This window comes from Embiotoca jacksoni, unplaced genomic scaffold (assembly GCF_022577435.1).
Source record: "Embiotoca jacksoni isolate LCO1_2020_lvr unplaced genomic scaffold, fEmbJac1.0.p SCAF_12, whole genome shotgun sequence".
Taxonomy (NCBI): domain Eukaryota; kingdom Metazoa; phylum Chordata; class Actinopteri; family Embiotocidae; genus Embiotoca; species Embiotoca jacksoni.
In genome coordinates, this window is record NW_027185252.1 from 18597748 (window position 1) to 18623511 (window position 25764).

Below are 25764 nucleotides of genomic sequence, written 5' to 3' on the forward strand. Positions count from 1 at the left end.
ATCTTCAGCCTCAGAGAAGTCCAATTCAGGACTGCACTTATTACGGTCCTGCCTGCCGTAATAGTGCATCCTGGAGCTGAGCAAATGGATGGCCAGGCTCAGTAAACACTTTCATTTCCTGCAGGCTGACAGCAGCCGCTGTGGAGCAGGAGACTTCCAGTGGAATGAACCAAATGAAAGAGCAAATTATTCCTTCTTCTCCCCGGATGACATGTTTATCAGACCCTGAAAGTGCGTTTGCCTTGCTTGACTCTCTCAAAGCACTCTTTTCCAAAATGCAGCATTGGAAAGAGGAGCGCGCGCGTGTGTGTGTGTGTGTGTGTGTGTGTGTGTGTGTGTGTGTGTGTGTGTGTGTGTGTGTTTGCATGTTTCCAGGTTATCCTGTACTTTACACAGCTCTTTCTCAATAACCGCTCGCTGGCGACGAAGGTTAAGCCGTCGTGCCGACAACAAGCGCGATTTGAAACCTAACCTCAAAGGAATGATGGATGTCAGCGCTTAATGTACAGTACATTTCTGATGAGTTTAAGAGTGAAGGCACAAGCCGCTCTCTCCCTCCTCCTCTTCCTCCTCTCCATCCCTCGCCTCAGGCGGCGGTCTTCTATCTGTCCGTGTCTCGGAGGCTTCTGGCCGACTTGGCACTTACCTGACCTAGAAAACAGAAAATATGCAGCTTCCTGACTGAGTCCACTAAATTTAAACACCCAACCTTTTTCTCTCCTCGCTGCAAACCTCGTTGTCCCGGGAGCTTAAGACCCTCTGACAACAATTGATAGGACTGCTAACTATAGCAGAACAGTGGCGGGGATGATGAGGAGGAGGAGGAGGAGGAGGCAGATTGGAAAGGTAAACAACATGCAGCCGTCCCTGGGATTTAACGGTGACGCTCCACTTTGAAGCGCCACATGAAAGGACTTTTTTTTTCTTCTATTTTTTTTTTTTTTTGTGACCAAGTGATATGTTCAGCTAATAAGCATTTAATAAGTGCATGTGTTCAAGGAGCGCGTAACATTGAGATTAACCGGAGGGTGGTCTGAGGAGAGCTGGAGGCTGAGGCAGAAGGATGATGGATGGGGGGTTGGGGTGGTGGGGGCTACATCACTTTTATTTATATTTTTTTTAACATATGAAAGATTTAGAGTGGTAGAAAGGGAATTTGGCTTTTACTTCTATCTGTAGAGATTCGTGCCCAGAGGTCGGGCGCATGAGGACGCAGACAGCGTCTACAGGTCAGTCTGTTCCGATACCTTTATAGGATTCTCAGGAATACAATATAGACCTAATATGTAGCACTTTGTAGTTTAGCTTTCTTGAAGAAATTGTATTTTCTTGATTCCTGTTGTTCTGGGTTTTGTACCCTCATGGTTGAAATGCACTTATTGTAAGTCGCTTCAGATAAAAGCGTCAGCTAAATGAAATGTAATGTAATGTAATGTAATATCTGAGAGTCCATGAAGGTGGTGCAGGGGTAAGAGAGTCCGACCCGGGACCGTGTTCCTGGCGACAACCTTTCCAACAATCACGGTCCGATTGTGACCAATGATGTCGTGGTGCTTCTGAGCCTGTAAAAACAGATTTAGGGTGTTTCTGTGGATCTGGGTCAGTTTTGTCATGTCAGAAACTTCTTTAAGTAACATCGCTCAGGTATATTGGTTTGGGCTCTGAGGCGGCAGCTTTGTTGGCATAAATCTTGTGTTACATTAAGGGCACTCAGTTTGAAGAATGTGTGTGTTTACCAGGCAGGAAGAATCTAACAGAAGCGGGAGGAGGTGACGGTTCTGGTCTGGGAGAGTGTCCCCATTTCTTTTCTAAAAACTCATTTCAGACTAAAGATTCACGACAAGACAAAACAGTTTTAGACCGCTGCAGGGGAACGTTGCAGCGGTGTGAACTGATCCGTCTCAGCTCGACTGGAGACAGCTGACGGTGTCACCTGCGACTCAGCTTGTCAAGTCACCAGTCGACAGAACGTAAGGCCTCTTTCAACAGCCAATCAGCTCGTCACAGGTCACAGTTACAAACTGTCTGCTAATTGAAATGACAGAGTTTTGGACCGAAAAAAAAAGAGGAACACCTCATTCATTTACTCGAGGAACAACTCAGACACGATCAACAAACAAACTTTGTCACTTTGTCCAAATTCTTGACTTTCTTGTTGGTTTGTTTTTATTAGTTTTTGTGGCTTAATTACTACCAAATATGCGATTGATGCAAGTAACTCAATATCACCATCCTCATTCATGTTTTAAGATAATACTAATTATGTACCGTGGCAGTTTAATACAAGCCGCCAGTTAAAGCAGAAGTACAGAGTTGTTGCTATGGAAATGTCACAATGCCTTGTCTCATCGCTTCGGAGTGAACTTGTAGGTTTCAAAATGTTGCAGACTGGCAAATTACGAGTAGTTGTAAGTCTCCAACCAGCATCGAGAGTTCTTTTTTTTTTCTGAACTGGGCTTTACACGAGCTTTCCAAAGTTACTGAACACAGGAGTCTCCTGGATGATGTAACGACCTGTAGTTTCATGTTCTGGATGTCAGTTTTAATTTGTTCTGGAGCTTTGTTTTTCAGAAAGCATGCAACAGAATTTTAAGCTCTGTGACTGGATTGATAAAATGTGCCTTGAGATTTGTAGTGAACATGTAACTCAAAGGTTTTATGTGCACTTCAGCCCTTTGAATCAAAGAAGACTTCATTTTCCAATGGAGTTCTTAATATTTTGTTCTAATGATTTAATTGGAAACAGAATTATTCTCGTCAAAGCTGTTGAAATGCTTTAACTCACTCATAATTGTTTGATGGGAAAAATGAAAGGGACGTTTACACAAGGTTGGCCAAAGTAGCTCCTCCCACTTTGAGTTCAAACGACTGATAATTGATGCTGATAATGAAGTCAAGGGACAGAAAAGTAATCAGTAACTAGTTTGATGATCAATTAGTCATTTTTGTTTTGTTTATGCAAAACATTTTTAACAATTATTAGGCAACCTCTTGGAAAGTTGTAAACAGCAGCATTTTTTCTTATCTTGTTTCCATTTCATAGGCAAAACTTTAAATCAAAAAAATGATCCGCAAATTAATCACAAATGACAAGTTTTGCTAATTGCAACCCGAGTCAATGAGTTTAGTGTTTGATTCACCTTAGAAGCTAAAAATCCTGGTCCAACTTTGATCTGTTTCTTGCAAGATGCCCAACTTTATGGAAGCGCATGAACCACTTTCTGTATGTAATTATGAATGAGACAAATGTATGAGTGAAGTCTGAAGCTCAGATGATTCCCAAATGTATATATTCTTTTTTCCAAATATGAATTTGTACATTATCCTACTTGAATTTCTCATATAGACTAGTTCATACCGAGTGCACGTCTTCCTCTGTTGACTTTTGTTTATGTTTTCATTGAATGACACTTTGTCACTTTCTGTATACCTATCAGTTCAACGCAAACTATAACATTAACCAGCCAAACATTGGTTTTGGAAATTGGAGTTTAGGACCAATGGAGGAGTCTTCAGATCACACACATTTCCATTGGGATAAAAAGCAGAGCTGTAATTTTAACCAGATATTTGCTCTTGATCTTACGAGGACGTCCTCCTTTAGATTCTCAGTTTACTTTAATGCAGATAAGGATGTTCACATGAAATTGACTTATACATTTCAGAGATATGATTGAGAGTCTTTTTGTAGTGTAATTTACAACAAACAGTGACACTTATAAAGCATCACATTTCTGCCCGAGGAAGGATCTTTGTTTTCTCCATGAATTGATACTTTTATATTACAGATTTATTTTAAGGTTCTATATGAAACGCACTAAAACATCGAGCTCGAAAAAAAAAAAGATAACAGCCAAGAGGTGACAGAGTTGGATAAGCGCTCTTATTTTACTTTAATGCATCATTTCAGATCAGAAAGAACAATAAAATATAATCTATAGAATGATGACAACCAAAAACCCATACCAGCTGTCGTATCATGATGTATTGTTATGTCACCAGGCTCTGTTATTAGAAGCCATTAATCATCTTGTAATGCCTCTGAAATCCTCATGAGTCCCCGGGGTGCTGGTGTGAAGGTTTACCACCGCGTTCATGCTCTGGATTCAATTACTATTCCGTGTCAAGTGGCCTTCAACACGACACGACACTCTCTGACCCGTCGGCTCATCACGAGAGGATCCGCGCAACTGAGAGATGAATGGCTAAAATCATATATTGTAAAAGCCGTGAGTCCGATTGGAGTGGTCGTATATGTGGGGTGTAATATCCCCTCAGTGATGGATGAAACACATTATTAAAGTATAGTAATGAACTTCCTGGTTTCCTATTTTGAGAATAGTTTGAGGCGCTTGTCTGCAGGCCTGTCAGTCTCACTCTGCTTCAATGTGTCCAACACTTCTTCTCTCATAACTCTGTCAGCAGGAATTCAATTAATACGAGGGAATTCTGTCTTTCTTTCTTTTTATGTCACACAAATTTGAAAACACACAAAATATACAAAGATAACGAGATGTATACAGTGCAAGGAAAGGCAAAAAACCTGCTGGGCTTATTTGAAGCCTCCATCTAGATCATGTTAAAAGTTCACAAAGTTATAGAAAACACAAAGTTTACATACAGAAATAATTTTATATGACAACATCAAAAACAAAAATGTTAATATAAAGCACAAAATGTGAGTATGATGGATGAGAGTGTGTATGCGTATGCTACAGCTAAAAAAAAAAACGGCAATTAAATGTGTATTTTTGAAGCACCTTTTAAAGTGTTTAATAGAGGAAGAGCATTTTGCCAAATTAAAAATAACCATTCATAATTTGGTACCCCGATATCGTATCGAAAATTGACCTCTGCAGGTGAGAAATTTAGAAGGGTTAAGATCTGAAAATTGACAAGTAGAGTTATAATGAACCTGTGACTTAAGTAAGTCTTGAACTGTTCAGGAATATTTCATGTGTATCTAACGAGTGTATTTCAGAAAAAAAAAAATCATGAATAGTAAGAATCTGGAGTTTCTGAAATAGAGGGAGAGATGAACTATGCGCGTTGAAATCCTAACAAAACGTTTCAAGATTTTGTTGAGAAAGGTAGGAAAAGTACTTGCCATATTACAAACTATATTACAATATGAAAGATGGGGATAAACTGTATAATATAGATTTCGGAGACAAGGTGAATAACCCTCCTTATTACACCAATAGATTCATATATTTTTCTGCTAACCCAGTCATTATGTTCTCTCCAACTCAACCTCTCATCAACCACATTTAAGAAGCAGTTCCTCTTCTTTTTCTTTTTTTTTTTGTATTTGGACCCCGAGTCCAGATCATGCTTTAATGAAACCGAAGGAGAAAGCGCCTCTTGGGTTTAATTAATCTCAGGAAAAAATAATTACCTGAATGAGAAACACAGGCTGCAGACATGCTGGTCACTTCCAGAAACATTTTCTCTCACCCCGAACAAAACAGAGGGTTTTTACTCCACAAGATAAAAAAATGTGTATTATTATTAAAAAAAAAAAAAAAAAAAAAAAAATATATATATATATATATGTATATAATTGTGAATTCTCCGATGCCCAGTGGAATCATTATCCAGTGACCTCCCAAATTAACATCCTCCATCCATTTAGCAGCTGGGTATAAAAAAAAGGGCTGAAGTTAGAGCTAGACGGATCATCTCAGTGGAATATATAATTAGTCTCATGATCTGCAGTAGATGGGTCATACTAGCAGTTAGGTCACAGACAGTCTCAGTGGAGTTTTTCCAGTAAAATCTAGGTAGACTGTGTTGTTGTATAAGACGTCTGCTTCATTTATAAAACTATAATATGGTTTTATACATTTCACTTTTCTTTTTGTAACAATATCAATTACAGAATCTTCTAATAATCCTACTCTTTAATTTGGCTATATGTAATCTGCCCATGTTATTGTGCCCCTGGTGATGTTAAATATGAAATGCCAAGTCATTATTGAATAGCTTACTGCTCATTTTAAATCAAGAGTTTAAATGTAGCTGCTTCACCACCTTTGTTACTCTGTAATTGCTGCTCGAACTGCCTCATTAAGGATCCTCAAAAGTTTTTTGGTTTTTTTCGAGCATATGGGTGAATAACTGTGCTGCCTTTATTTAGAATGGGGGATGTTTTAATGTGTTGTTCAATTGCAGGAACGTGTCTCTGCGCCTGCCAGCCGTCCCTGACCGACCCCGTGGAGATTAACTCCAAGAAAACAGCCCCGCCGAGCTCCTCGTTAGTAGCGCCGCTCTCCTTTCTTAGCGTTGATTAAATAATGATTGTGCTGCAGAAAAACAAAGTTAGTTTCATGCTCCAGAGCTCAAAACTATTAAAAGTGAGTATCGGAGTATGTTGTGATGCAAAGGAGGGTTTGAGGACGAGACTGACAGGTGCTCTCGTCTGTGCCGCCGACTCACGTGCCGCGTGCCTGTGAAATTCCTCCATATCAAAAGATTCTGAACTTCTAACGCTGTCTGCAGAGAAATCAATACGTCTCACCTCAGTAATTATTGTGTGTGTGTGTGTGCCTGCCTCTAAAAAGCTCTCTTTAGGAAAGATAAACAGGTGCTATGTGCAGCTGGTGGTCAGAGATTACAGCCAACGTTGTGACAGCGTGTCACCTCGAGCCAGCGCTGTCGTCCTTCCTGCTGCTCCACCGCGTGGAACCAGGAGCCGAGTACAAACCTGGACTCGGCCCATATGAGTGGCCTTTGTTTTTTTTTCCACCTGTCAATTGTGTTTGCTCGGGAAACCGCAACAGCATTCGAGCTCCTTGGTGCGTGGGACCAGAGCTGCACTGCTCAGTTCATCATCACATGGATTGTAAAAAGCAAGTTTCACTCAGCCTGTATGTAAATCCAGCTGGTTAAAACCCCGGTGCGCATCCACTGTTTGTTCTTCAACAAGGACCCTGTCAGTCTCGTAGATTGCTGACTTCAAATAGAAACAGCAACGAATAAGTAAAAGCGGCACAGTGAAGAAAATTATATTATATATTTTTGTTATTGTCAACAAATCCCCTTGAACTAACACGGCTTGTCTGTTTATCCAGAGGCTGATAGAGCTTATTTCTCTGGCACAGTTTTTCCATCCCACTATCTGCTGCTGTAAATACTCGCTGCAAACACATAAAATTCATGACTGAAAATATTTACCAACAATTCCACCATTTGCTGATGTTTAAGAAAAGAGTTGCTAAAATCACCCCAGCTTTTCTAGAAAATCACTGACACTTCTTTGAGAAATGAAAGTAAATATTTTGACATGTTTCTCAAGATTGCCATGTTGAGTGTGAACTGATAGACTTCAGACTAAAGAGTTGTCAACAGGGTAATGAAGTGAGTATACATGAAGTGCGTTTATCTCCACTTTTATTGTGTAAAAGAAGTACAAGTACAGCACAAAATTGTTTTTAAATGTTGCAAAAACAAAGCTAAATTGGAAAACGTGTTGTATCGATTAAAGCTGCAATATGTACGGTTAAGTCGGCGGTGAGTCACTGTTTCGTCCTGGCAGTTTGTCCTCATTCGTCCCTAGTGTTCATGGGGACATCTGTTAATGGAAACTATATGCAAAACAACCCAGGTTACACTCTCTGACTAAACTGCACAAAAACTAAAGATTCGTTCAATCGTGTGTAGTATATCATCTTCTTTTTCTTAAAATGGATTTTATATGATTGTTATTGAAAAATATCCTGGTGTTCCCAGACCCAAATTCACTGTGTGTACATCTGAGTCTGGCCTCTCTCCATAGGGACTAGACCTCGAGTTAAGTTTGAAATGACTGGATCAGGCTTCAACAGATCGGCGTTGACCACCACGTGCTGAAACTCTACCACCACTGCAGCTACATTCAGGAAAAAATACTTCACCTCAACCTTATCACACTGAGCCACCGACACTGGTCACAGATTTTTTTAATTTGAGCGTCTTAAATTATAGTGCCTAAAGATTGATGAAAATGGATTCCTGCTTATTTTGTTTATTTTGAAGCCACATTCTCTGGCTCTTTGAGTTCTCCAGTGGACGGCACTGTGAGTTCCTTTAGTTGGATGACTCGTGCGGGCTTGCGGCTGGTTCTAATCCAGGTCCTGATCTGGCCAACGTGCAAACGTATTAGCTAGCTCCTTGCCTCGAAGCACGGCCGGCCGAGAAACCTGACACCGTCCTCGGACTCGCCCTTGCCCTCTTCCCCGCCTGCTTGAAAACAAGACGACCTTTATCTTTCACAAATATTCAAAGGCAATCTGAATAGCAGGTGTTCCTAAATTACAATTTAACAATGACAGTCTCGCCGGCAGTGTAACAGTCGGCCGGCTCATGCTGACCATTAACATTTTGGAGATAATGTTAGCGAATCAATTGGGGGCACTTTATTGTTCATTGCTGTGCCGAGAGAGCTGGCTTTTGAAGAGGTATCACGATGTCGGTCCTGCCCGGCGCGTCACAGCGACGGCGGGACTCTTCCATCTCGACGGATTTCATTCGAGGTGAAAATGTCTCCATTCAAATGCAAATAGATCGCAAAACATTCTCCTTCACACCCTTCGCCTGAGAACTGTTACTTGTCCCTGCTCTGTACTAAACTGGCCTAATGCATTGAATTGCTAATACACTCTATGAATAAATGAATAAATCCTTTTTAAAAAGTCATCATTTCACTCGGCTGACCTGCCTCTGAGAATTCCAGATAAGTCGAGACCAGTGGGAGACGATTGCCAGTGTGATATCTGATAGGTTGGGAAACGCTGGCATTTTACATTTGACGATCATGAGTGAAGAAAATCTAGAAATATCTGTTTATCATGCAGTGATCTGTTAAAAAGAATAGCAACAGATAAAGGTCGACTCATGCAAACATGATCAGGAAAACAAAAATCCATATTTAAATGGAGCATGTAGTGGATTGCGATTGGCTTGTTAGATCAATGTAACCTTTGGCCCGACTGAATAATGTTACTGCTCTCAGCTGTCCATACAGATTTCACTAACAGGTCCCGAGCCAGTTAAATGTGTCTTATTCCCTGCAATAATGGGTTAATGAGGAAAACATGCTTATTTGTCTTAATAGTAAATGAGTGATGAAGCTGTGTCGAAGGCCTTTGTGATTCTTAGTTGCAGGATTTATGTAGCTTCTAGCTCAGTGCAGATGGTACAGACTGACCTGGCTGAAAGGAAACAGAAACTGGGTCTGTGTGTTGCTCAACGAGGGAGATGGAAAAAGGGAGGGCCTGGAGCTACATGTTATCGTGCTCAGGGCTAAAAAAAAAAAAAAAAAAGAATAAAGTCTAAAAAGGAGTTATGGGGATAGGCTGAACTGAAATTGAACTTGAAATCCAAGAAAAAGGGTTTTTAGATTTGATCTGGTATTAGGTCATATTTTTTGCTGATTTTAAGAATTTTCAAATGTTTGTGTTGAACATCTTAGTTTCTTTAGAACGTACAGGAATATGTGTTTGTGTGTAAACCAGTGGACATTAAGTTGTTCAATGATTGATATTCACTATGATGTTGATAATATCTGTGATACTGAGTTCTGCTTGTGTGAATCGACCTGACTATTGACAGTCTGGGGGCGGAAACCAAAGGAAGCACTGGCCCTCCTCTGGTTCTTCAACTCAACAGTATAAAGATACATGCTCCTCCAGTCCCTGTATCCTCCATCTCCCTGCAACAAATTTTATTGATTATTTTCATACCGTTCAGACCGGAGTGACAAAACCTCATTCTGCTATAATCTCCTCCTCCTTCCTTTCCTATCACTTCCCATCTTCTCTCCAACCTATTTTCTTTGAATACCGTAGTGATACGGCCGCCGTGTGGGCAAACTGTCTGTCTATTATGGAGTTGATGGAAGCTGTCAGTCAAAGTTGAAGGCAGTCGTGAGAGTGGGATTGTGAGGAGAGGGCCAGTACAGTCATTATGGTGTCCTTCACTAGATTTACTCCATCATTAATTACATACGAGGCCTCAAAGAGAGCTATGTTTGGGGGCGTGGCTGGTTTGATTGACAAGTGTGGGGTGAAGTCAGATTGCTTATATGTGGCCGGTGTAGTGTCTTTGGGTTCAGTACCCTCCTCCCCAGCTCTCATCCAAATATGGTTACTTCTGTCTGTAAAAAAAAAAACAAGATGGAAATAGCCAAAATATCTGACTTTAGGCTTCAAAACGTGGGTGGATGGGTGGGTGGGTAACAAAAGATTACAGCTAGAAAATAGAAAAATAACTTTGGAAGAGATGGTTTTATGAAAGTCGTTTTTTTTTTTAAGAGGATTTCAATTCTTATAGCAACTAGCAATGTCTTGTGCCAATGTGTTTTAGAGTATTGCCAGGATATGCTTCATTTTTTTTTTTGGTCTTAGAACGAACAATCAATAAAATGCTGAATGAAATTACAGAGAGTAGTGGAACAGGGACTCGCCAACTCGCCAACCTCGCCTTAATGTCATTAAAAACAAAAATAATTCATATTCATGGTTATAACTTCCAGCGTGTAGTATTTTCCAGGGAAATCAGGGAAATGTCAGCTTTCTCAGCTTTGCAAATACTTCTGAAGTTCCTGATTCACAGAGTAGCAGAAGCAGAGCTGAGTTCACAAATGGGTTCAGCTAATGCTGCACAAGACCGTGTTACATTTGCCAAATACATCAGTTATCCCTCATCCTGAAAGACTTTTTCTGTTGCAACCTTAGAAATATTGGACAGTGTTAGTATTTTTAACAAACCAATGGATATAACTTTAAAATATTAGCTAGTTAGATTTTTCAGCCATATCGAATAAAATCAACGAGCATTCGATCATCAGGAGTTTAGTTTATGAGGCCACGGTGACACTTTCTTTTTCAGTACAATCTGACACCTTATGAAGGAGAAGGAACAGATTTGATGAATTGCTGCTGAGATGAGCTCATGAAAGTGACAGAAGTTGAGGAAATCTGAACTTGGAGGAGATCCAGACTAAAGAAATTGGAGAGGCAGTCGAATCAGACCTGGCACACATCTGAGCTCTGTGCTTGAGGGGAAACCATGAGTGCAATTAAATAGATGGTGTTTTACACAGTAATGGGTTTCCTCTTGTCACTGTTCACATAATGTCTATTTTAACACCTCATTTAGCTTGCTGTTCACTCTTAAAATATTTTTTCTCCCATGAAATCAAGTGGAAAAATCCTCACTGCGATGGAAAAATCGATGTTAGCAGAGCCTTGTCTTTGTCTTTATTTGTAAGACGTGCACGTTTTGTGGACGTAGCAAACACCTGCATTTCGAAACAACTCATTTCAAGATGGTATCATCATATTCATGGAAAACCTCAAAGCATACAGCTGCACAGACATCCATCTGGATGAAAGCGGGGAGGATTTCTCTTCTCATTGGCATTTTTTTTTCTCCGTCCGTGTTAAAAACTGAATGAATAAGGAAATGACTATCCGAGATGGGTGTTTTTCATTGCAGTGCATCAGGGCCAGAGTGCTGTGGAAAACAGCCATCTGTCTGAATGTGACTGTAATGAGGAGACCTGTGAGAAGGTCCTTGGTGAAAAATTCAATCCCAGCTCAGGCCTGCTGTGTGCAACAGAAATAGCGGGAGGCATTTTAGCAGTTAGCGCTCCGCAGGGTGGTCAAGTGGGGGACTCTTCTCAGGACCAAAGCAGCTGCTTAGGTTCTGTCTCTGAAGCAGTTTGACAGCGAATCATCATGTGATTTTTTTTTTTTTTTTTAATTTTTTATTCCTGATGTTTACATGCACACAGGAAGCCATGTAATTGGAAGAAATCGAGTTACGGAGGAAGACCAGAGCACACTTTTAAATGTGGTGGTTGGTAATCAGATTCCACCTCGACTCGACCCCCCCCACCGGAGCTTTAAACTGAGGCCGGCAGATCTTGAATGCATTACAAGGATGAGGAATGATGTACCTGCTCTGCTGCTGCCACGGTGATACTCTCCCTGTCTTAAGTCTTTGTCGTGCGCTCTTGTAAAAAGCCAGAAAAACTTAAAACTACCACGCAAACAAAGCAGCTGTCGTTCCTTCAACCCCCCCCCTCCAATACGGAAACCCGGCTTCTTGTTTACGTGATATTGACGAAGTCGGGTTAAAGAGACAAAAGCTTAACACATTTTTTGTGTCCACTCCGAAGCTACAGTAAATGTGTGTTTTCCCTGTGGCCCACTTAAGCGTTTTACTGACAGCGTGGAGTGTTGGTGGCATCCCCACTCAGCAGTCATGCAAATTAGATCCTCGCCTCATTCTCAGACAGCCGCTAAATACACATTAAAGGGTAGATCAGATTCTATTTTAACAGGGTGCAGATGCGCCAGGTGTGTTTTTGATTGCCGTGTTCATTCCTTCTGTCCACACTGACCATGAAGTCATCCCTTTGTGGAGAGTTTCATGTTGTATGATGATCGAAAATTCACTTGAATGTGATCTTCAGGAGACCTGTTACTGACAGTGGACATTAATGTTACTATAACGACTCCGACCTCTCCGAAGGCCCCGTCCAGCTCCTGACCTTTCGCAAGCCACTTCCTGTGAAAAAACAAACTTCTGCGTTCGAACGTGAAGTTCATTAGAGCCGCTCAGCGCGGAGACACTATGAATTGCCTGAACATTCCAGAATGTAAAGCTTGAAAGTTCCGGAATTTGTGAAGTTGAATTGTTGTTAATTTGTTGTGGGCTATTTTGAAAACATCTTTTATTTGCATAGCGGCGTGGCCGCATGTGTGCTGCTGATACCTGGCTCAGACATCGTAGCAGTGATTTAAATCTCTTCCCCTGCAGTTACACCTGTCTTCATTTAAATATGTGTATCGTTTTTGTTTTTTTTAATAACTTCACGTGCAGATTTTGTGTTCATCTCGAACTAATTTTGTTTTCCCTCTGCCCCCCCCCCCCTCCCTCTGTCCGTTGTGTTTTTCTTTTCTGCAGGTATGCATCGTGCAAAAGAGGGACACGGAGAAGATGTACGCCATGAAGTACATGAACAAACAGCAGTGCATAGAGAGAGATGAGGTCCGAAACGTCTTTAGAGAGCTTGAGATCCTACAGGAAATTGAACATGTTTTTTTAGTTAATCTCTGGTGACTATTCCATGTTTTTACACTTTCAGTGTGGTCTGCTGCTGCCTGTGTCACTCGCCTGCTTTGCCTGTCTGTGCATCTCGTATATTCACCCCGAGAGATTACCGATAGGCGAGTGCATGCTTATTCTGAAGTCTGCTGGGGCCTTGAAATAGACGTACTCTTGGTGAATGTTATGTTCCCGGTGTTGCATGCACTTTATTTTCTGGCACTCAGTGATAAGAAAAAAAAAAAAATATATATATATATATTTATAAACAAAGTTTTTTAGTTTCATTGAAGTCTTGAAACAAATTCTCCTCCAGAAACCAACAGCAATTAACTTAAGAAACAATTTACACAGGAGATATTTTGGGATATTAATTTTGAGTCGGAGCCCATGAAGCACACATTTGATAATTACTGTGGTTTGAAATGACCTTAGTCTTCCCTGGAGTCTGATATGTGGGTGAACGGAGGCTGCTTTCATTATTCAACGCTCATCTCCAGGCGGGACACATTTCTAAATGTAATTGGGGACCTGGCACGGCATTCACGGCATATTACACAAAGCACTTTACTCCCCTGTAATTGGTAGAGTGATAGTGCACGTGCTGATCTTCCATGAACAATCGCTGCCAGAATATTTTGTTATTTGCACGCTGCATAATGAATTGATTATGTAGGAAGAGCAAGCGAAAGGAAACACGGCAAAGTTGTGTCCTGGACTTATTCCCTCCAGCAAATTGTAAATAATTTAAGTTCAATCTGCAGGAGGTTTTTCTTCTTCTTTTTTTAGATTATGTTTTGGGCTTTTTTTTTTTTGCCTTCATCAGACAGGTACAGGAAAACAGAGCAGGGAAATGACCAACAGTGAAGTCCACCCACCTGGTGGTTGAACCAGGGACTCACTACTGTCTGCATTCACGTCTGTGCTATACACTCTAACCACTCTGTTTTTGGGCGGCCCCAGTCTGCAGGATGCTGTTGCTTCCTCCACTAGAACAAACTGAGGGTATTTTAATGAGCGTACAGTAGGCGGCCTGTGTATTTTCTCAAATTCCCTGCAGGAGTGTACGGCTGCCAAAGCCCTCTGTGTGCTAGTTTTCCATGTGCTGGTCCGCTCTCTGTCTCTCTCTCTCTCTCTCTCTCTCTCTCATAACTATGCATCCAGCACTGTTTCGAAGGCCCATTAGTGACAAACATGCTGAACTGTATCATTGCAGCTACGTGGGAATGAGTATTTTCACACCTCCTCTCTCTGCTTTCGAGATGCTCCGCTAAGGGCCGGCAGCACGTAGCAACCGCATCCTTAACCAGATCAAAGTTACACTGGTCCCATTCTCAGAAATGACTTACTTAAGATAGTCCACACATTCTCATAGGTGTCTTTGACGTGTAATTTAAAGTTTTATTTAAGTTTATAATAGTTTCAGCTTACTTTACAGAGAGCTTATTATCTCACAAGCGGCTCATGACCTATTGAGGGTGAACCCTGGCTTTGCCCAAAGTCAGCTAGGATAGGCTCCAGTCGCCTCTGACTCTGCTAAGGATAAGGCAGGTACTGTATAGGTAATGGGGTGGATGGTCTTGAATTCTGTCACTTTTGCTCACAGCATTCAAAAATTACATCAAAATGAAGAAACCGCTAGTCCTCAGGTCTCAATAAACCACAGGGCTCACTTTATTTTGGCAGCTTCTCTTCTTTCTTCTTAGAGTAGTTTTACCATTTATTGTTTTCAACAATGAAACATTGCTGTCTTTTTTTTTTTTTTTACAAATAGTGTGAGCGCCACAAACAAAATTCCAGTCACTTCCACTGAATCAGATGTGACAATATCTCAAAGTCCAGATGAATGAAACCAGAACGATCAAGTCTAAATACCACTAAAGGTCGGTTGTAGGCACAAGGGAGGATACTTTGAAAAATAGTTTTTATCTATCAATTAACTTCATGTAAAGTGCAGTAAACAGAAAACCTAAATCAAATCAATGGTGTGACCATCCTCTGCCTTTAAAGCACTCCTAGTTATTCCCGGTACATCTTTGCACATTTGTTCCGTGCACTTGGCAGATAAGTTGTTACAAACATCTTGGACGAGTTGCCATAGTTCCCCTGTGGATTCATTGTAGTCCATCTCAGTGTTTTCTCTCTCCTCATGAAACCCGAATCACACTCCATGATGTTGACTCTGTGCGACTCATTACATCTTTTGCAGGACTCGTCCTTCTTTATGACTCCACCTGAATTTTTTTGGGGTCATTGCCTCGTGCTGCAGGGAGAATCTGGGACCGGTCAGACACCTCCCTTTTCTTTTCTCTTTCTGCAGGTGGGCGTTTGCCGAAGCTTGCAAACAAATGTGTGATTAAACAACCACTTTGAAGCAAAGAACATTTATTTGCTTTTGGCTCCTTGAACGTTTCAAGTCGATGCCTCTCATTCTGAATTGTGTGGTGTGATTGGACTTGCTTCCACGTCCTGTTTTTGTAATTGGGATAAACTATTCCTTTAAGGAAAGAAATATACTGTATCTTTATTTGCTCGACATCAATATGTTTAATAGAAAATCTGCATGATCTGTCTTGCCTGAAAAGCCTGGCCCTCTTGAATAGCTGCATAACAATATAAAGCATCATAGTGGAAGATGCAGGAGGTGAGATGCTTGTGCTTTTGCCATCAGACTGCGTGACAAGATATATATGCGAGTTAAAAGCAGCTGTGTCTGGATGCAGCTGTTACTGTGCGAGGCCCTGAACTCGGGCAGCTGTGTTGGTGTTTTGAAATATTCCGATCACCAGACTTTCTTCCCAAGCCGCTAGACAGAGTAAGAAAATGTGTCTCCAAGACTAACTTTGCTCCAAGATGCTTTTTTTTTTTTTTAAATACCCTGCCTGTGCAAACCTATAGTCTGACTGCAAATCTAGTTTACAGTTACTCATTAAGTGAATGGATTCACACAGAACTGCTTTAAAGATCGTCTTTGGGGACTAAAGCCTGACTGTGACGGGTGTTCTCTGTGCACAAAAAATGTACAATAAAAGCAAAAGTTTAGATTTTTCTAGCCTGACAAGCCTGAGAGCAGAACACCAGGAGACATAAAGAAAATCAATTTAGAGCTGGAGTCTGTAGTAAGTTTGTTATTTCTGACCCACTTTATGAGACACTTTGTGAGCATCTGTGCGTGACAGCATCGTTAGGTGTTGCACCTGTATGCATTGCACAAACCGTCTGCTTCATTTAGCTGCTGCTTGAGACAACGTCTCAGGTAATGAGATAGGACTGATGAGAGCTCAGCTTCATCTTCACGTCGTCTGTCTTTCTTTATAACAACGAGGAAAATAATTGGCTCTCTGCGTTTGTATACTGTTTAATCAGTCCCCTGTAGATCAGACAGTTGCCAGTATCCATAGCCTTGTCAAACACAGCTTTTACCGTTTCTGGTGCCTGGCATTTGGGCATTTCAGTGCATTATTAATGGGTATGCGATGGACCAGCTGGGGGTTCTGGGAACTGCCTATTCTCAAAAGCAAACAAACAGGAAAAAAGGATGCATCTCATGAGAAACGCCAGCTTTGATAAAGCTTCATAGGAGCATTTTTTTTCCTATTGATAAAGTGCCAGGAGGGAGCAAAGAGCCAGTCAACCAGAGTCAGAGGGAATGCTGGAAAATACACCAAACAGCTGTCAGAGGAGGTAATGATTCCCACAATCACAGTGAGGAGGGGGGAGGGAGAGGAGGTGGGCACAAGATAGCACTAAGAAAGTATTTGGCATTGATTTGTTTTGTCAAAAAAAGAGATGTGCAGCCTAAGAGGATTTGTAAGGTTTCCTCCAGCTCGTTCCTCCACACTGTGGCACACTTTGTGTCTAGAAGCGGGGTTCCTCTTACATCGAGACATCCTGAGTTCTGCTGTGCTTTTTTGAGCAGCTCTGTCTATAGCTTCAGAAGAAATTCATTAGGAAGCAACCTTGTGAAAGCCCACACCGAATCCCATCAGCCCGGGAGAAGGCTCCCTTAAGCCGGGCAGATGTCAAGTTGCAGCCAACATTAAATGCTGCGAGCGTTCCCTTCGCTGCATGGAAATGATGTGTAGGAGTTGAGGGTACACTGAATGGATTACCTTCGAGGGGGGAAAATTAACTATCATCCGCTGCACACACCAAATCCACACAAATCCTTGTCACATGGGACACATGAGAAGACGCTGACTCAGTCTTTCCCTCGTAATGTTTGGAAGACCAGCGTGCAGGGGTCACCTCTCCCGACTCAGCAAAAGAGAAAAAAGAAAAAAACGCTCGTAGGACGTAGAACGGAATTTGATTCCCCTGGTTTGCACAGTATACTACAACATTATAAAAACAAGATTTCCCCTTAAGCATTATATCAACACAGATCACTATCAAACAGCTCGTTTTCCCTGAAGGACTCACCAGTGAGTAATGAACCAAATGGACGTTGCCAAAGTTCAGTTGGAAAGAGAGTCGAAGGGCATCGAGGGTAGTTAGGGTTTTCGCTGCAAATGTCTTCAAAGAGTTCGAGCTTTCGCCATCCCTTGGGATCAACTTAAATTATTTGAAAGGTTGCAAAATCAAAACAGGGGTGAGTCATCTAGAGTGGGTTATATAGTGCCTTCCTCATACCATCCGTCCCTTCATCAGAGTCAGAAAGCGAGCAAGCGAGAGGAGAGGTGGGGATGGATGTGCCCCATTTTCTTCAGCCTCCATTAGGAATATTGATTTCAGGCCTGGATGGAACAAGGCTTTGGGAGACTATGGAACAAATTAGCCTCTACACCCCCAGTCAGCAGTTATAACAAGGCCTGTGAGGGGGCTTAGCCTTAAGTCATCCTCATAAAAGGGAAGATATGGGATCTTTTCCAAAAGCACAGAAGTCTGTTTCTCTAATGAAGCATTGCACCTCTGCAGATTATTCTGCGCTGGACTTTGCAGCTTTGAAGGACTTTCAGTGAAACTGCCCTCCACTCTACTTTTAAAGGAGAACTTTTTTGTAGGACATGGCTCTCGAAGTGCACTTTGTGAAAGCGTGCCAGCGGAGGTGTTGTGTTTTAAGGCGACTGGTTGGAGGCAACGCTCAGTCGCACCATTGTTGCAGGAATCCTCCGAGGAGCACGTCTGTGATTGAGTCATGCAGCCGGCTCCAGCCATCTCTATCACCAACTTTATGTAGGCCATTTGAAACTTTGCGGAGCAGCTCGGGCCAACAAAATCACGAGCTCTTGTTTCTCTCTCTCGCTTTTTCCTCCAAACTGTTTCTCCTCTTGCGCTGTCCCCCTCTTTCCCTCTCTCCTCCCTGCCTCCCTGGACTCATTTGTCACTGTGGCCTGATTATTTCAGCCTGTTCCTTGTACTCCTTCCAGCCGGCTAACCTTCCTCTCTTAGTTGCTGTGACTGTCGCAGCCCAGTCCTGTCCTGGCCTTTCCACATGGCCTCCTCGTGGTTTTGGACCGTAAAAGCTCTCCCCAGGCCCCAAATATCTGCCAGGCATTCATTCACACGCAACGGTGTGGCATACAATTCCTCTGTGAACATTATGAAGCCACACGCTCATCACAAGTGCAGAGGGTGAGTGCTGAGATTATGGATTGAACAATGCAGCGTGCCAGCGCGTGAACGGCTGTACCGCAGATATAAAACTATTAAAGCTTCATCAATCCATATTATTATATGGTCAATAGATGAAATGGCTCCATGTTTTATGACAGCATATCGCTTACTTCTATATTTAAATGCACATTGTCAGTTTCAGTTTGCTGTTATTGTCTCTGGCAAATGCTGAGAAAAAAACATCTTAAATATATAAATAACAGCCCCATAAATTGCATCCCCATATTTATTCCAAATGTTTACTGTCCACACAAAATAGTGAAGTCCGTAAACCCTGAACAGCAAAGCAAAGAGCTCAGAGTAGAACTGTTTAAAAGTTGCTGTGTTTTTGGCATCTGATTCCGCTTCTTCCAGGACACCTGCTTACAAAGGTATTTTGGGCATGCCCACCTGCGATAAGCCTCGAGGGAGGACCCAGAGCATTGTAGATCTTAAACCCCGGCTGAGGAACACCTTTGGATCTCCCAGGAAAATACCGGTGGAAAAGACGAAGGAGAGAAGCAACCGTTGGGACTACTTTACTTCAGTCTAGGGTGAAGACCCAACCAGCTCGTTCGACATGTTGTTTGACCACTTCTGTAGCCCAAAGAGTTAACACCTGGGAGAGGTGAGATGCAATAACACAATCTCTAGCTTGGTACTACCAGACCCAATCTCACTTTGTGAATAGATAAAGTCTGGCCACACGCCATAGAGGATTGTCTATTGTCTATTGTCAATAGTGGGCAGAGCCAGGCGACACACTCTGCTGCCCGCTGTGTTCTTGGCTTTGCACATGAAAAGTGACGGCAGAAGTTGCTTGAAAAAGGAAAAAAAAGGGATCATGACAGCGATGTTCTCTCCTTTCATATTTTGTCACCTCTGCACACCAGAGCAATTTATATGTAAAACCGCTGAACATCTTGGATTTTTGCTTTTGAAAAGTCTCAAAACACTGTCAACCAACAACCTGACAAACACTTTGGCTGAAGCATTTTGACCCCCTTTACCTTCTACCATTGTGAACAAGACCAGAGTAAGTGCCATAAAACAAAATTGGTGTGATGGATGTCTTCAGATAATCTTCCCAAACAAGCGCTCTTCAATAAATAAGTCTCAATTTCCTTCCTACAGTTCCTCCATCCGTATTTCTTTCCACTCCCAGACAGAAGAAGAGTTTTTTATTTTTACTTTAAGTCCTGTCAAATTTGTGGATTTCATTGTGTTCCCAAAAAATAGGGAGTAGAATTGTTTGTTTGCTCTCTGTCCCATCCGTAGTGAGAGTCTTAAAGGTGACAGGGCTTGTCAGCTGCGGTGCTTTCAAATGCTCTAGTTGTCGGCCTGTATCTGACATCTCCTTGTCACCTCGGTGAAAGCGGGGAAGGAAGTGACAACTAGTCTCTCTCTCAGGAACCCAGATATTTCAGCGGCGGACTGGGAAGACCGCTTTGTGGAACACTGAGATAGCAAGGGTCGCCTCAGTGGAAGCTCATCTGTCAACTGGATACTGAGAATTAGACTGTGACAATGAGGTGATAAAAAGGTGACAGTCAGGACTCGCTGCCAAAGGAAAACAACATCCTGTGGCTGGCCATCTGCTGAGGCCGCTCTGTGGTTTAATAGTGTGGCTGATCTTTAAAGGGTCAGGGCAGATTGGTTTACTGTGTCTGATGGACTAAAGGTGGCTCTACTGTCCTGTCCTATTGGGTGCATGCCAAAGCAGCCGTGGCAGGGAGGAGGAGATGTGGGAGTCTTGTAAAAGAAACTTTTTAAAGAAACCAAACCACTGTCTGAGCTCATCATTATTAAATTAGATTTATTATTTTTTTTTTTTACTAATTATGTGGTAAGGCCAATCTGATATCACACAAAAGCATTTAATACCCCTGTCAGTTCACTACATGTGTCGGTGTGAACACCGGGGCATTTTTTTTTCGTGCAATTAATTCAAGCTTTTGTTTTTCTTGTGAGTACTTTCACACAGAACGTAAATATTGTGCTTCAAAAAAGCGGTGATTTGTTTCATAGGAAGGAGGTCGATTTTTCTGAGCTTTTGCACCATGAATACAGGCATCAGCCAATCACATTATGCGTTTCAGGTATTGTGACACCCCCGGTTTCTGTTGTGGAGAGTATTCATTCAAATCCTGCACTTTTAAGCTCACATGCAGAAGGATTTGCAGACAGAGCACACAGCTTCGTCAGTGTTGGTTGGCTCACCCGTATCATCAGGCCTGAACCCAAAATATTCCCAAAACGTCTTTCTCATATCGGCTGCCTGCCGGCCTGTCTAGCTGTCTGCATAATGGCTGACTGCTGTGCGCTGCAAAACTTCACGTTAAACCATCTCTGTGTCCTTTTAAAAGAAAAAACAGCTTATGTTTATGACAGTTTTGAAGTGGTCTTCCTACCGTGGTTATCTTAATACCAGCCGTGCCTTGTGTTTTGATGCAAAATATTTTCCCGCGAGTATTTGGGATTTTTCGTGTTTTTTATTCGTAATGCCCCCGGTGCAATAAGGGCTTAAGTAGAACCTTTTGCCTTACTCAAGCATGACAAGTACATGCATGTGGTTTTGGCAGCTAAGTTACTTAAAATTGCAATAAATATATCACGTTATGCACAAGTTATACATTACTAACTTCTGTTACTTAATGTGGAGAACCACCCAAAACTTCTCCCTACCAGGACATTATCACTTCTTTTACATGACCTCCATCATTGACCCTGGTCATACGTGCGTGTACTTTTCACAACTAGATGAGGCAAAACTTGGCGCTGTCACAGTATCCTCTCGTGGACTAACAGGTGTTTTACTTTCTTTGGCGTGATACCCAGCTGGTAAGGCTCATAATCCACTGGGTAAAACTCTGTATGTGTTGTTTTAGTGCTCACTGAAAACAACAGTGTACTTTTTTCCCCACATTATCTCCTATCACATGAAAGTGGATGCCATTCCGTCAATTAATCTACGCTGTGCTTTAGGGGAAGAGAAAGAGGCGACAGTACAGCAAATGTTTTTTTTCTTCTGCGGCCGAACCTCCAATCTGCGAATGAGATGGCATGATTTTCTCTCTGCAGCAAACACAGGCCCCCTTTCTCACTTATAGAGAGGCAGGAAATTTAACCTGAATAGGACCCATCAGAAAGTCTCCCTGAGTGTTCAGAGCCAAGCTTGAAGATACAGAGAAAAACCTGCAGCTATAAAAAGAAGTAATACCGCCACAATATCAGAGATGAAATGGGAAAAAATAGGAATTGGCTCAGTAGCAACCGCATTAAGCTGAGTTTGATGAAAGAAATCGCCAAGCTCCGTTTGTTTTCCCTCCTCCTCTGCAAATTGACATGGGGGGCCTATTAAGAAATTATAACGCCTTTATTTCTCTTAGATGAGAAATTAGATTCTGCAGTACTAAAAACCACTTTGTTCACACGTGTGGCTTAATGTTTTGTTCGGCGTCTGGGGCAGAAATTGTGGGGTGAAGTGTTACAAATCCCCCCCTCCCCCATCACTTAGAGGCTGTGTTTTAATTTGATGTGCACGATTAGTAAGCCTGATAGGCAAAAATGTTTAACGGACCACCAGCCGCCTTCAATTAAATCACATCAAGCAAAAGACTTAAATTCTTCATCAACTTACTCTATTTTTTGCATTTCTTTAAAAAAAACCCACCATGTTATGGGGATAATGACGGATTTCTCTCCATTGCCGTCGAATGTGCGTGTTCAGAGCCCGACAGGAAGGAACATACATGAATGAGTATTATGCATAAAGGTTGATTCAGTGTACTTGTTTTGGGAAAGAGCAGAGACAGATGCATGTACAGAGTATGTTTTCCGGTGGTTCTTTACACATACATGGCCTTCTAGCACGTTTGTCCTCGTGTCGGTTCTTGTGAACATGCATGCCCGTCTGCTGACGTAAGCTTTGCACGCGTGTTGTCCTTTGTGTGCCGCATGTAAGTACATACAAGCCCGTGTACTGCGTGTTTGCCGTCTGTGTGCTCGTCCTGTGCTTTTTTGTGTTTGTGCAGCATGTTGTTTGCTCTCCGTACCGGACCACGACTGAGCGCCGTGTCCTCCCACTGGTCCCAGGTACTCGTTCCAGGACGAAGAGGACATGTTCATGGTGGTGGACCTCCTGCTGGGAGGAGACCTGCGCTACCACCTGCAGCAGAACGTACAGTTCAGCGAGGACGCAGTCAAACTCTACCTCTGTGAGATGACGCTGGCGCTGGACTACCTGCAGAACCAGCACATCATCCACAGGTACAAATTCAGCTTCTTCTTCTTTCATTTCAGTTCAAACCTTATTTCCTCCTAAAGCTACTTTGACAAAATGAAAGTACACTTTAACATTTATTCACATAGCTGAGCTCCACCCAAACCAGCTGAATAAGCTTCTTTGATGTTAACAATAACAAATTGATACTCAGCACTCACACGTACTAAACCAGTAGCTTGTGAGCGACCCGGTTGGAGACTCCTGCTGCAGCAGCATCCAAGCAGCCACTGTCAATACGAGACATACAGAAAAGTAGGAAAACATTTTTTTTTTACATTTAGAGATGTATTACTTGAAATAGGGATGTGCCATTTCATATCGGCCACGATGATGTGGTTCAAATTTTTAATAGGATAAAAGAAGATTCATTGCGTAATGCTGACAATAATCTGACTTGGCATAATGATGTCATATCATCACTCGGCGTTACAGTTGTTGTTTACTAACTTAAGAACTAAGTTTTAATTTTGTCTCATTTTTACTGAATATTTGAAGGCAAACTGTCACGTTTATGCAGGCATAAAACTATAGCACCTGTTTTGTTGCAATAATATAGTCCTCAAATAATAAGTATTTTTGTGATCATAAAGAATATTATTATCACATAAGTATACTGAAAAATGTTGATATTATATAGGGTCATATCGCCCACCTCGAACTTGAAACCTGAACGTGAAGAGCTCCTATAATATAAAACTGTTAAAAAAAAATAACATTACTGTTCCTGAACATGCAGAAGCCACATAGTGAAAGTAATTTAATATACTAATATATAAAAAGTTAAAGCGACGCTGATTGATATTTTTGCTATGAATTGAACAATGACATCATTTAAAAGAGTTGATTTGATGACTTTGTAAGCAAACCTACAGAGACATCCATTTATGTCTGTCCACCTGACAGATAATGCAGAGGGGAAAGTAACGATATAGTATAGTAGTGTGATATTTTGCATGGCATTATAGTATCAATACACAGACGCTAAGTATTGACATTTTAGTATACAAATCAATAAATAAATCAGTCACATTTTTCTGAGTGTTGGTCAGTCTGTCAGCTTCACAATCCCATTTTGTTGCAGTAAAGAATGATTGAAGGGAGATGAATGGCCTGAAAACTTGTTTTTATTGAATACAACATGTGGTGACAAAGTTTTCCTTTGGGGCGCATACAGTGAATTTGAAAACACGGTAATAAATCACAGTCTATGGTATCACAACACTGCAGATCGCTAGCTCTTTAAAATTGCATGAATTGTGTATTGCGGGTCCTCTTGTGATTTCCGAGCCTGCTAAAGAACATTGTTTTTATTCTTCACCACCTCCTTCCACGCCAGCTAGTCGCTAACCTTGTCTCTGACTTTTGGTGTTTTGAAGCTCGTGTACAGTGAGTTTATCAGAGATTAATTGCTATCCCAAAAAACTCCCAATTATAACTGTGTTTTAATCCATTATCTACATACAATACTATTCAGATACACCAAATGCAGGTCTTTGTTTCATCAGATAAACCAAACCTCAGTTCAGAGCTTTGATTTTCTCCTGCATGGAAATAAACCCTGTACATCAGCTCAAGGTTGTGTCGGTAACTTTCAGGACTCCAGAGGTTTGGTGTCTTTGTGTTCTGCTGCTCCAACCTGCAGCTCCAAACATCGGTGCTTTATGAATGTTGTGATTTACTCCTCAGTATGAATAGAAGTAAAAGCCTTTACATCACAATGTATTCAGTTGCCTAATCTCCTCTCTGCTGCGGCGATCATCTCATCACAAAGTCACAGTGCCTTTCCAACCAGCTTTATGTGCATTTCTTCAGGCTTTACGTCTCAGTATAGATGGGGGTTTTTTTCCTCCCACCTTCATCATGTCCTGTTGACTAGTCTCACCTGCCTCCACTTTCACCTCACTGTTTAGGGTCACATGCTTTCAGCTGACAGACATTATTCTTGCGGAATAGTGCGCGCTGCCTTGCAGCGCCACAGAGATGATAGTAGAAAGTGTTAGTCATGTTTTGCTTTGACTGCAAAGTCTCCCCTTTATGTTTTCTATATTTGGCAGCAGTTATATTGTATTTATAGACCAGAGTATGTTGAGGAATGCACATTATCTTCTTTTTAGAGGGCCACTAACTCTATTAAAATCAATATCAGAGCAATTAAGATGTAATAGTATATAACATCATTTCTCCCTGAGTCCTGGTGTGTACTCGGGGAGGAGAGGGGGGGGTACTTTACTTAGACATGTGGGCATCCCTGTTTCTATTTACGTTTCTGTACAGATCTAAAAATAGCACACACGAGTTTTCCAGTAATTGTTACCATCCATCATCCTCAACCAGGCTGGACTCGCTGTCCACCGCTTTTTGTCCAAATATGCTGAGTGCAGCAGTCGATGTGTGTGCAGTCCAGTAAGTGAAAGAACGAGATCCCTGCAGACTGCAGCTTTAGTGCCACAGATGGCTGGAAAACAGTTTGAACCTTGTTAAAAACCTTATTCAGCCTCCATTTCTTCCTTGAACCAACAATGTGTGTGTGTGTGTGTGTGTGTGTGTGTGTGTGTGTGTGTACACTTGTTTTGCTAATGTTGTGGGAATGTGCAGTAAATCGATTTACAGTCACATTGTGGAAATCTGCCTCTCCTTTGGGGACAAAAAGCAAATTCCAGTAATGTAAATCGTTAAAGTTTAGTATACAGACGTGATTAAAGCTGAGGGATAACAAGTAGGAGTTACAGTCAGTGTAATGTCCTCTGAAGGGATGGAAATATGAACATGTGTGTGTTTGTTCAATTCTG

The 25764-nt window shown here is 41.7% G+C and overlaps 1 protein-coding gene across 1 annotated transcript in view; it reads left to right on the forward strand.

The window, feature by feature from the left end:
* The window catches only part of LOC138195642 (serine/threonine-protein kinase 32C-like), an 85273-nt gene that overhangs the window by 39177 nt on the left and 20332 nt on the right, over positions 1 to 25764 (forward strand). Inside the window, exons 3-4 of the mRNA XM_069145262.1 lie at positions 12955 to 13106; positions 22786 to 22959. Of these exons, the coding sequence (XP_069001363.1) occupies positions 12955 to 13106; positions 22786 to 22959 (326 nt within the window). The remainder of the gene's footprint in view (positions 1 to 12954; positions 13107 to 22785; positions 22960 to 25764) is intronic.